The 12,163-nt window shown below is 26.8% G+C and overlaps 1 protein-coding gene across 1 annotated transcript in view; it reads left to right on the top strand.

Moving 5' to 3' along the window:
- Positions 1–202: 202 nt before the first annotated feature.
- LOC117179342 (target of rapamycin complex 2 subunit MAPKAP1) overlaps positions 203–12,163 on the top strand; it is a 14,392-nt gene continuing 2,431 nt past the window's right edge. Inside the window, exons 1-6 of the mRNA XM_033371024.1 lie at positions 203–537; positions 2,997–3,137; positions 3,227–3,501; positions 3,598–3,767; positions 9,428–9,718; positions 9,841–10,082. Coding sequence (XP_033226915.1) covers positions 465–537; positions 2,997–3,137; positions 3,227–3,501; positions 3,598–3,767; positions 9,428–9,718; positions 9,841–10,082 — 1,192 coding nt within the window. The 5' untranslated portion in view covers positions 203–464. The remainder of the gene's footprint in view (positions 538–2,996; positions 3,138–3,226; positions 3,502–3,597; positions 3,768–9,427; positions 9,719–9,840; positions 10,083–12,163) is intronic.

Here is a 12,163-nt window from a genome sequence, read left to right as displayed (position 1 = left end):
AAAAAAGTCTACAAATTGAGTTATAATATGAACTAAATTTCACTTGCATCAATTTGAATACTGACAAACATAAAAATAGTTGAATTGAAACAACCATACTGCGCCCTCTTTCGGTGAAGATTGAAAACTATTTCACTATCCTATTTAGGTTATGAGCTATTATGGTAAAAAAGTTTCTACCGTTTCTACTAACATTTAGAAATGTATACAGAACTGTCGCAAAATGTCAAAAAATACATATTTGCGTTTAAATATCCATTACAAATTAATGGCAATCGGGAGTAGTAGTTAAATCTTCGTAATTTTTAAATAAAATCGTGAAAAAATACCTCAAACACGTAGAGGATAGTTGCAAAAGTACATGCATTCGCGAGGTGTGACGATTGTTTTGGGAATTAATATAAAAAAGTGTAAAAAATTAGTTTAAGCAGTGAATAAGATTAATTGAATTATAGTTATAAACAATGGCTTTGTACGATAATCAGCACTGGCTTTTGTCACACATCAGAGACAGTTTCATAACTACGGACGAGACAGGTTTGTAATAACACCAAATTTAAGGTTAGAAATACCATGACACTAAAACAGCTAAAGCCGCTTATCTTTTCAAAACAAAACTTTCTCAGAAGTTTACTTGTAAAAAATAAAACAAATGATTGTTACAATTTTCTATATTTTAAAATACTAGAACATTGGGCGCGCTATGCGTGCACTAATTACCCTTTCTTTAGAGAAAAACTCTAACTTATTTGTTAGGAAAGTTACAAGATACACTTTTGGTAGATTTTATATAAAGTCTTATCTGATTTGAAAACGTTTTATATGATTTACAAAAGTTCCTTTAATTATAGTGAACAAGTGACAGTACATTCTATATGAATGTCGCAATTTTTTAAAATTTACATACAATTCTTTTAAATGGGCAGATTATTTTTCTCGTCAACAAAATGAGACTCGCCATGTGTAACATAATGCTATACTGTACTTTCAATATTTTCATAATATTTATAAATAATAAAAAATGCATTTTCTGTATTAAGTGTTTTTTTCAATTTTTTAAAATGTAATTTGAAGACTTTCAAATTCATCTTGATTTCTTACGGATTTTGTCAAATTCTTATTCACTAATTCTATTCAATCCAATTTATTAGAATTCAATGGAATTTTTTAGATTTCAAAAATATTGGTACATTTCATTAACTTATTTTTTATTGAAATTGTATTTGCATGAAATTCATCAAATTTTCTTGAATTTTCTTTAACTCTTCAAAATTCACTTAAATTTTACTGAAACCTATACAATATTTTGAAATTTTGCCCTAAATTTTTTTTAATTCTTTAAAATTCTCGTGAATTTATTTGTTTTCCCCATAATTCTGTTCACATCCATATGAATTAATTTGATGGAATTTTTTTATTTTTAAAATGTTCAATTAACGCAAATTCTCACAAATTTAATCTGTCTAAATTCAATTTTAAATTCACTTCAATTTTACTGAAAATAATGAAATTTTTTGTTCAATTGATTTAAATTTAATTTGAATTATTTTGAATTCTTTTGACTTTATCCTGAATTCGTTCAAATTCACCTGGAAAAAAGTCTCATTTGGTCAGCTATCGGTTTAAATTTCCGACTTTTTCACTTTTTTCAAATAAATTACGAACTTTTCCTGATTTGAATTAAATCTATATTCGGAGTGAAAAGTTAGCTAATTTCAATATTTTTTGTTTAAAATATGTGTTTTTTTAATGATCGGTTTAGAATACAACAAGTGTTTCACCATTTTACACATAAAAGTAATGAAATTAGACAATTTTTCACTCCGAATACAGAGTTCATTTAAAACAGCAATAGGTCTTAATTATCTAAAAAAATGTAAATTCTAGTATTTATCGAGTAAAATGAGGCAACTCAATTTTTAGGTTAGGCCCTGGTTCCAAAGCCATGAAATCATTTTAATTTTATAACGAAATTTTATTTTCAAAGTTCAAGAGTCAGAAAAATATAAGATTTATTTGCATGATGAAACTGAAAAAAACTCTAAATCTATGATGTAAAATTTTATTTAATAAAGCCAGACATATACCATTTTACAATAAATGTAAAATGAGCATTTTTCTCCATGTTCATTGCATTATTTAAATGAGAATAATTATTTTTGAAAACTTTTCATCTTGCTTTTTTACATCTTGATACTGTAATATAAAAAATTTAACTTTAAAACTCGACACATTAGAGATTTTCCGTATTTTCCAGAATTAATAAATCTCAGGAAGAAAAATGCAAAAATCTGGAATTTATAGGTTATTTAAATCAGTTTTTGATCTAATTGAGTCGCCAATTTTATGTATATTTTACTGAAATTCTATAAATTCACTCCTTCCAAAATTAATTCCATGCACTACTTCCAAATTTAAATCGTTACCTCTTATATGATAACTTTATTTTTATTATTTCAGTAACATTAATTATTTGGTACAAAAAAGGTTCAAAATAGTTTCAATGAATTATTTAAAAAGTGAATTCATGCTTCGAAGATGTTAAAATAATGAACTTGTGATTAACTTTAAAAATCGTTCTTTTAGGATTCAATAAACCGGGTACAATATGAAATGAACATGGTGATTAAAATAAGAACTGATTTAAATAATCTTTAAATATCACATTTCTTCGTTTTCCTCCCTGAAAAGTATTCTTATCACAGAACTCATCTCGGAAAATATGGAAACCTCTAAAGTGTCGATTTTAAAATGGTAATTTTTGAACTTTTGTAAAAATAAGATTTTGCATTCATGTCTGCTGTATTTCAATAGCTGTATTTAAAGTTAGAATTGAAAGAGAAGATTGCCGAAAAATAGTTTGAAGTTTTTTTTCGAAAATAGATAATTATTTGTTAATAGTATTGTAAACCAATTGAGTTTTAGAGCTCTTTCTCAACTTTCATAAAATTTTAATGAAGTTCTTTTTCGTTATTAATACAATTTCATCATTAAAGGAATGTGCGAAATGGTGATGGGTGGAGAAGACATTCCCAAAACTCTAAAATCAAACGGAACACTGCATTGCTACCCAGGAATGGAAGAAAGTGACGAAGAGGATTTGGATGCAATGGCAGAATCCTATGATATTTCTTTTGGTATAATAATATATTTCCTATTTTTTTAAGGCTAGAAATAATCTTTTATTCTACTCAATTTGACTCTCGAACAATTTTCTTCTTCGTAGACATGGAGTTCAGCCACAGACAACGTTCGAATACTGCTCAACGATTGGAAAAAATGGACATAGAAAGGAAAAAGGCTGCAAAAGTAAAACATGTAAAGTGGGAATATAATCCCGCAAATATCCCAACTGAGAAACAGCAGGAATTGTTTCAGCGTAAGGATTTTCGGAAAAAAGAAAGCAAGAATAAGAGACATTCTTTATTGTCCGAACAGCTCGAGAAGTGCCCCAAACTTCCACAAAATCCTTTCACTGACTACGCAAGATTCGATGGAAATGTAAGCGAAATTATATTTATAATTGGATAAAAAATTCTTCTGTGACTTTATAATACACTTCTATTGATCTAATAAAAACGAATTTCCTAATTCCAGGCTCAAATTGGAATTCCAGTGCGTAGATACAGAATATTTATGTGCATGCTGCCACAAGAAGAGAGAGCGTATCCTCTTCAAGTTATTGTCCTAACGAGTGCAAAAGTTCAGGAATTTATTGGATTAATTTGTTACAAGTACGCGAGTGAACATCCTACTCACAGTCTCCAGTAAGTATTCCCGTATTATTATATCTTGCAATTAACAGAAAAATTAGTGAAACAGTGACCTGTTTTAATCAAAAAGGTGATCGAGAGTCACCAATTTTTAACCCAAAAAGGGATTAAAATTGGCTAAAAGTAACTAATGTGTATTAATAATGTTACTAAGTACGTCATTTTTAGTTTCCAGAAATGTTCTGCAAGTTATTGCTTTTTTCCTTCAATAATTTTTCATTTTTCTTGATCATTGATATTCAAATACCAGCATTTTAATCTTGTAATACTTTTAACATAGAATCTTTTATAAGTGACATAAAATAGTATTTACAGATACAAATTAAAAATTTTTTAATTAATTAATTTATTTGAAACAAAAGAATTTCTTTTCTGCTATAAAAGATTTATTTTTAATAAAATATTTGAATTTTCCACAAAATAATTAAATTGTCAACATAATAATTAAATTTTCAATCTAAAAAGTTCAGTTCCTAAGAAAAAAGTGTCATAGTTTATATTCCAATGAAAATGGATAAAATTTATTATTATTTTTTTTTGTTAATAATTTTAAAACCAAAAAGGAGAATTTTCAACAAATAAAGATTTTCACTCAAGAAAAAAAGAAAAAGTTGGTCTAAGTTGTTGAATTTTCAAGCCAAAAGACGAATATTCTCTGCAAACATTGATTTTTCAAACAAGCATTATGACTTTTCTGCAAAAAATTAATTTTTCACGAAACTGATGCATTTTTACCCAACAAAAATTAAATTTAAAAAAAGAAGAATTTTGAACTAGAAAAGATCAATCTTAAAAAATTGTAAAGTTATCTATTTTTAACTAAAAATATGAATCTTCAAGAAAAAAAATTATTTCTGAACAGAGTGATTCAAGAAAATCTTTCGAACAAAATAATTGAATACTCGTGCAAAGAAGTATAATTTTTAAACAAAAAGTTGCGTTTGCATTACAAAAAATTTCTATTTCTACTAAAAAAGATGAATTTTTAAATCAAAAAGATAAATTTTGAAAAAAAAGTTGAATTTTCTGTTAAAAACGATTGTGTATTTTGTGTTGATGTGTATTTTTCAAGAAGAAATAAGTTTCTACGAAAAAAAAAGAAGATTGTTCAATCCAAAAAGACGAATTTTTAACCAAAAAGAAGGACTTCTTAACAAAATTGTTGAATTTTTTACCAAATAGTTGCATTTGTATGAAAAAAATATGAAATTTCTCTTAAGACAGATGAATTTTTATTAGAAATATATAATATAATATATGAATTTTTCAACAAAAAATTTTCTTCTTTTCAACCAAAAAGGATGAATATTGAATAAAAAACGAAAAATTTTATTTTTAAAGTTGAATTTTCATCCAAAAAAGATTTCAGTTCATTTTTTAACACCAAAATATCAATTCAAAACAAAAAGTCAACTCTCTATGAAATAGAAAAATTTTTAACAACTCAGTAGGATTTTTAATGTTAGAAAGTTAATTTACTACTACGAGATAATTTATGAAGTTTAATTTATAACCAAACATTTGCATTTTTTATCCAAGAAAGATAAAGTTTCTCTTAAAACAGATTAATTTTTATTTTATTTTATTTTCAAGTGGCATATTTCGTCCAGAAAAGATTTCAGTTCTCTTTTCACCACCAAAATATTAAATTTAATTGAAAAGTACAGTTTTTATTAAAGAGTTAAATTTTCAATAAAGTCCTTAAAAAATAGTTAAAATCTTATCCGAAGATGATCCCAATTCACTTTTCAACCCCAAAATAATAATTGTAAACAATAAGTTCATTTTCTACTAAATAGTCGAACTTTTAACAAAAAAGTATGACTTTAACAAGTTTTTAAAATTTTCTACGAAACATTTGCATTCTTCTCCAAGAAAAATGAAAATTCTTTTAAAACAGGTGCATTTTAAATTTTAAAAAAAGTTGAATTTTCATCCGAAAATATTAAAATTAACTTTTCAATTCAAAAATAGGAATTTAAAAAAAAAAGTGAATTGTCGAGGAAACAGTTTGATTTTCAACCGAACAATTGCATTTTTTCCAAAAAAGATGCAATATTTATACTGAAAAAGATGAACTTTTAAATCAAAAATACAAATTTTAAGGAAAAGTAGTTTTCATCCAAAAAAGATTTCAGTTGACTTATCAGCAACAAAATATTAAGTTTAAAAAAGGTTAATATTCTACGAAAAGAGCCGAATTTTTAACCCAAAAATACTATTTTCTAGTAAAACAGTTGAATTTGTAACAAAAAGTGTGTCTTTTTAAGCAAATTATTATATTTTGAACCAAATAAACAAATTTATGACTAAAAAGGTAATCTTCAAAAGAAAGTTTTTGCGAATTTGCAAAAATAAGAGACGAACCCCCACCCGTGACATGTCGTAAAATACCCCCCCCCCCCTTGAGATGTTACGTAATTTAGGTACGGTCCCCAATGTTCTTCTGAATTCAAAATACTTCAGATGAATAAAAAAAATTTTTAACTCATATTGATTTCAAGGATTCAAGCAAAATTCATGAAATTTCAATGGCGAATTTAAAAAAATTAAATCAAAATTCAATCGATAAAAAAATATAATTAATCAAATAAAATTCAAATTAAGTTAGATGAATTTAAGTATGTTCTAGGTTTACAGTCCAGTTCAATATTACTCAATATTTAATTTCATTTATAAAATTGACAAAACAAATGCTCACTCAATATAGGAACTTACTAAAAGTGACTAAAAATGTAATTCCAAGTTCAAAACGATTCAGAAATAGATATAGAACTGAAATTAATAAATGTTTTCTTTTGGGTTCTCTACTGTAATTACGAATTTCTGCACCATCAGTTTTAAAAATCAAGATTTTCAAATAAATAATTTTATTTCGTCATAAAATTTATTTTTGAATGTATAAAAATGTTTGATTTTAGGGTTTGCAAGCGATGAGAAAAATGAAATTATGGACAAAAACTGACAAAATCTTAATTTAAGAAATGTGTACACTGTCGGCATAGGTAAACAAAATTGTTAAGAAAAGTAACAAAAGGTCTACCGATATCCCCATTAATTAAAATTACCGGGAAGATGTGAAATGATTTTTGTGTTATTTTCAAACATTAATTTTAAGTTTTAATATTTGTCGAAAAAGGATCTGGAAGGTTTTAAGACAATTTTTTTAATTTTCTCTGATTTAAACCTATTTCAAGGAAACTGAATTATTTTAAAAGATATTTATAAGTTTTACAATAAAAGTTTTAAAAATATTCCAAAAAAATGTAAATCTTGAGAATATTTCAAAATTTTTTAAAGAAAATGTCGATTTTTGAAGATTTCGAAAAAACCTTTTTAAGAATTTTGAAAGGTTTCAAGAGAAATATAAAGAATTCTTATGATTTTTAGGAAAAGCTCAAAAGATTGTTTTAAAATTAATTTTTAAAGAATATTTAAAAACATTTCTAAAAATGTGGAAAAATCCGGAAGATTTAAAGGTTATTTTTTTTATTTTGAAACATTTTTCAAAATTTCACGAAAAATTTGAATCATTTTAAAGGATATTTCAAAAACTAATCACTGCAAATATTTCAGAAAATTCATATAATATTTTTTAATTTCTTCCAAGCTTCTGTAAGTCCCAGTTGTCTCTTAAAACCGATTCGGTTTTTTTATAACATTTTTGTAAAATCCTGTAAAATAAAAAATAAAAAACTTACAAATTTTATAGATACTTTTTCGACAAATCTGAAACTTTGAAGCATCTTTCTGAATTTTTCCAAGAAACCTGAAAAAATTATATTGATATAACCCTAAAAACAAATAAATTAAAAATATATTTCTTCGAAATTTTTATTTCATATTTAAAATTATGTTTCCCTCAAATTATAATTTGGTTGAAATTATTCTGTTCTACTTCTTTGTTGAAAGTTGGTCTTCTTTTAAATGAATTTAACTATTTTTATTTGAAATTAAAGTCTTTTGGAGTTTAAATATCAACTATTAAGTTTTTCATTGAGAATTTATACTCTTGTATTCAAAATTAAACTTCTCGGTTAAAATTTCGTTTATTTTTTTTATTTTGGTTGAAGATTTATAACCTTAGATAAAAAAAAGCAACTCTCTAGTTGAAAATATAACTATTCTGTTAAAAATTGGTATTTTTTGGTGATTTCAACTGCTTTTTACGCGCGATTAATGGTGAGATTTAAAAATGTGATTATAGTGACTTTATTTTAAAAACGTGACTAAAAGCTGATCGGAGAAAAAAAACGATTAGAAGTGACTGTATTGTATCCCTATCTATATTTTGGTAAAACTATAGAATAGCGGCTTCTCCCGTATGACCTTTTAACGTTAAAAAATATCAAAAACTTGTCATTATTTAATTAATTCTAAATGAAAAAGGTGGGGGAAGAGCATTTTCGAGAATTTTTTTATTTAATATTTAAGAAAACCAACAGCAATGTTAATTACGTACCTGACTTTAACCCAATCAAAAATCCATTCATAACAACAAATTCCCAATTTTGTACACTCAATAATTCATAATTTCATTATTATATCGTACTTAACGCAGAAAGGGGGAAGCTGCCCAGGAGAAAAGAATCCATTCAAAAGACGACTCTGTGAATTGCGTATCTGTCATTTGTAGATTCAGAAAGTTGAAACAGAATCGGTTTGCGTCTATGTGAATCGGTCATTTTCTCAAGAAACATAGAATCTGCCATGTACTGCAATGACCATTTCAAGCAAGGTTATATTGAATCGGTTTCCTTCTTTTTGAATAAGACCGACGTTTTTGTGGTTAAGCTGCCATATTTCACACGATTTTTTAAATTTATAAATTATCGAAAGATTAAAAGAAATCATGCGCGGGTCTACTATGTAGATTCCTTTTGCTATTTCAGTTATCAGTCTTTACGGCATATAAGTTAGTCAACAGAATTATAACGACTAAAAGTCTTTTAAAAACAAATCGGCGACAATTTTGGAATTCTTGTGACAGATAGGCAATTCAAAAGACATCGAAACCCATTAAAAGGAAGTGAATGGATTTTTGTTTCCTGGACACCCCTCTTCCCTTTTCCGGCTCTTTTTTTCCTTTTCAGGTTGATACTAGAAAAGGTAAACCTTTCCCTTTCCAGATTCGTAGGTTTAGACTCGATCGCATTATTATAAATGTGCATGAACATACAATATTGTCCAAACGTATAGACACAGAAAAAACCATTTTTCTCATAACCTAGACCCTACAATTAGTTCTTGTCATTTTATTGTGAATTACTTTTCACATGTCTTTAATATCTTTGAGGTTATGCTTTTTGTTTGTTAATAAAATGTTTTCTTTTTTTATTTGCCTATTAACGAACACTGTTAGACTTATATGTATTTTACAAAAGTTTAGTGTATACAAGTTCAATCAGGATTAATTTTTGTGATCAAACTATAGTGATTTCAGTCAGGTATGCAAGATGCATTTCAGCTTCTTTTTGTGTAAAGAAAATCATAATGTGGTTTAAAAATTCTCTCCCCCCACCTTTTTCATTTAGAATTCATCAAATAATAACAAGTTTTTGATATTTTTTACGTTAAAGGGTTATACGAGAGAAGCCGCTATTCCAGTTTTACCTATATTTTCTCTGAATGAATAATTAATTCGTTAATCTCAGGAAAGAAATCAGTCAATATGGTTTATACATCACAGAGGATGACGGTGAGGTAGATTGGGACTTTCCATGTTTGGATCCTCGAGAAACAATATCGAAATTTGAATTCACGACCCTGGGTTTGGTGGAAATGAAACCGAGTGACAAAGCTAGACATGTGACTGTCAGCACAGTTGCAACAAAATGTGAGGAAGAGGATAAAAAAGATAAAGAACAAGATGTAGTTGCTGAAGATTTGGCGAAGATGGAAGGCCACACGACTGCCATGGAAGCACCACTTTATCAACTATATAGGTAAAATTAATCTATATCCAGTATTTTAAAAAAACTGATATTTAAAAAATGTATTAACTTGTCTAATTTAAGATTTATCCAGTTTGTCGAACTCTTGTCGTTTATATAAGTAATTTCCCCAGGGTATACATAATTAATAAAGTACTAGCAAAGACTGAAATACACCTTGGAATATCTGGTGAGAAAATAGAAATCGACTCAGTGATAACCGGAAAAGGGGCAGGACGTTTTTGGAACAGACAGCGAGCAGTTAGTTATCACATTGATAGAATCGCCTGGTGTGAACTGACAGAAAGCAAAGGATCAAAAACAATGTTCACTTTGGTTTATACTCCAAATTCATCCAGCAGCGACGGTTTCATAGGTGCGTATTGCATAAACAGGCCTCGGATCGACTTTATTAATAGGGTTGTTTCGCGATTTTAGATAAAATAATTTTTTAATACATAATTTTTATTTGAATCGAAGGTGCGCTATCATTTTCTTTTCTTTTCTGTCGTTCAACAGATAAAAATTATTAAAAATTGAAGGCGGTAAAACACCTATTCAAATTGGTGTCACGTGGGTGTCACGTGACTCAGAAGTTCTCATAATTATCTATTAATGTGATGATGCGAAAGTATCACAGCGAAACTCATGATAAAGAGGTTAGTCCACGGTTTGCTGTCAATTCTGAATATTTTGATTTGATAGCTTTATTTTTTAAGGATTATGTGACAAAAAAAGTTATCCTGTTGTAATATTTGGTTTAAGAGTCAGTGGTATGTTGAAGGAAAACATAAAAGGAAATTATTAACACATTTTAAAATCGTACATACATATTTACGAGTTGTTCAGTAAACATGACTATATTTAAGTACTTTTTCAATAAATTTTTTATACACACCATAAATATATTTATTTTGTGTAGACATTTCTCCATTGGTTTTCACGAAACCCTCCCTTGGCATTTTTTTAAAGAATATTTTGCGACTTCTATTTTCGATGTGCAAGTAACCAAAACAAAACATCAGCACAGAAAAATATATTTGAGAATCACTGACACGTGAGCTGTAATTGGTGGAAAATCCGACCCCTTTGACGTCAAAGGGGCCCTCCAATCGACATCGTGATAAAAAATTCATATTTCAACATTAAATTAAAAATTGTAAACAATATGTAAAAAATATATTATGGGCGTTTTTATTATTAGAATTTTATATACAATAAGATCCGTTTATTGGAAAAATGATATCTGACTTTGGAAACAACCCTATTGGCTTTAAAAAGTCGCATTAGTCACATAAAATTACAAAGATAGTCGCATCATATTTTTAAAGATAGTGAAAAAGAAGCCTCAAGGATCATCCATAAACAAAGTTACCACTTTAGGGATGGGGGAGGGGTCTCACAAAACCTATGATTGATAACAGGTGGGGGGGGGGCGATCAAAATAACATTACACGTATATTAATCTTTCAGAATTTAGAAAAGAAAATTCTAAAAGAACATATGGTAACGTTTTTAGTACGTTTCCAGATGATGAATGTTCTTGGTATAAAATTAATCTTTTTTCTTTTAATTTATCTTTTTAGTTGAAAATTCAAACTTTTGGTTGAGGATTCTTGAATTTGATTGAAAATTCGCCTTTTTTGGTAGTAAATTAATCTTTTTATTTGAAAACTCATCTTTTTTTAGTTGAAAAATCAACTTTTTGGTTTAAAATTTTTGAATTTTGTTGAAAGTTATCTTTTTTGGTATTGAGTTCATATTTTAATTTAAAAATTATCATTTTTAAATTAAAAATTCAACTTTTTGATTCAGAATTCTTGAATTTAGTTGAAACTTTGTTTTTTTTCGGTAGAAAATTAATCTTTTTTTTTTGAAATTGATCTTCTTTTAGTTGAAAAATTAACCTGGTGGTTTAAAATTTTTTAATTCTGTTGAAAATTGTTTTTTTTTTTTTTTTGGTATTAATCTTTTTGTTCAAAAATTATTATTTTGAAATTGAAAATTCAACTTCAAAAGGATACAAAATTCTTGAATTTTGTTAAAAGTTTGTTTCTGCTTAAAAATTCAGATTTTTTTTAGGGTAAAAATTTAAAAAATAGGTTTTAAAGTTGAACTTGTTTCTTCAAAATTAACAAAAAATGTCTCTTAAAAATTCATTTTTTTCCTTGAGAATTCTTGAATTTGAAAAAAAATTTGTCTTTTTTGGTAGCAGATTAATCTTTTTATTGAAAACTCATATTTTTTTAGTTGAAAAATCCACTTTTTGCTTTTGTATTCTCAAATTCTGTTAAAAATTCGTCTTTTTTAGTATTGAATTAATATTTTAATTAAAAAATTATCCTTTTTAAATTTAAAATTCAACTTTTTGATTAAGAATTCTTAAATTTAGTTAAAACTTCGTTTTTTTGGCTGGAAAATTAATCTTTTTGAGGTTGAAAGTTTAACAGCTAGATT

Source organism: Belonocnema kinseyi, chromosome 9 (genome assembly GCF_010883055.1).
Source record: "Belonocnema kinseyi isolate 2016_QV_RU_SX_M_011 chromosome 9, B_treatae_v1, whole genome shotgun sequence".
Taxonomy (NCBI): domain Eukaryota; kingdom Metazoa; phylum Arthropoda; class Insecta; order Hymenoptera; family Cynipidae; genus Belonocnema; species Belonocnema kinseyi.
This window is presented reverse-complemented; position numbering and strand designations above follow the sequence as displayed.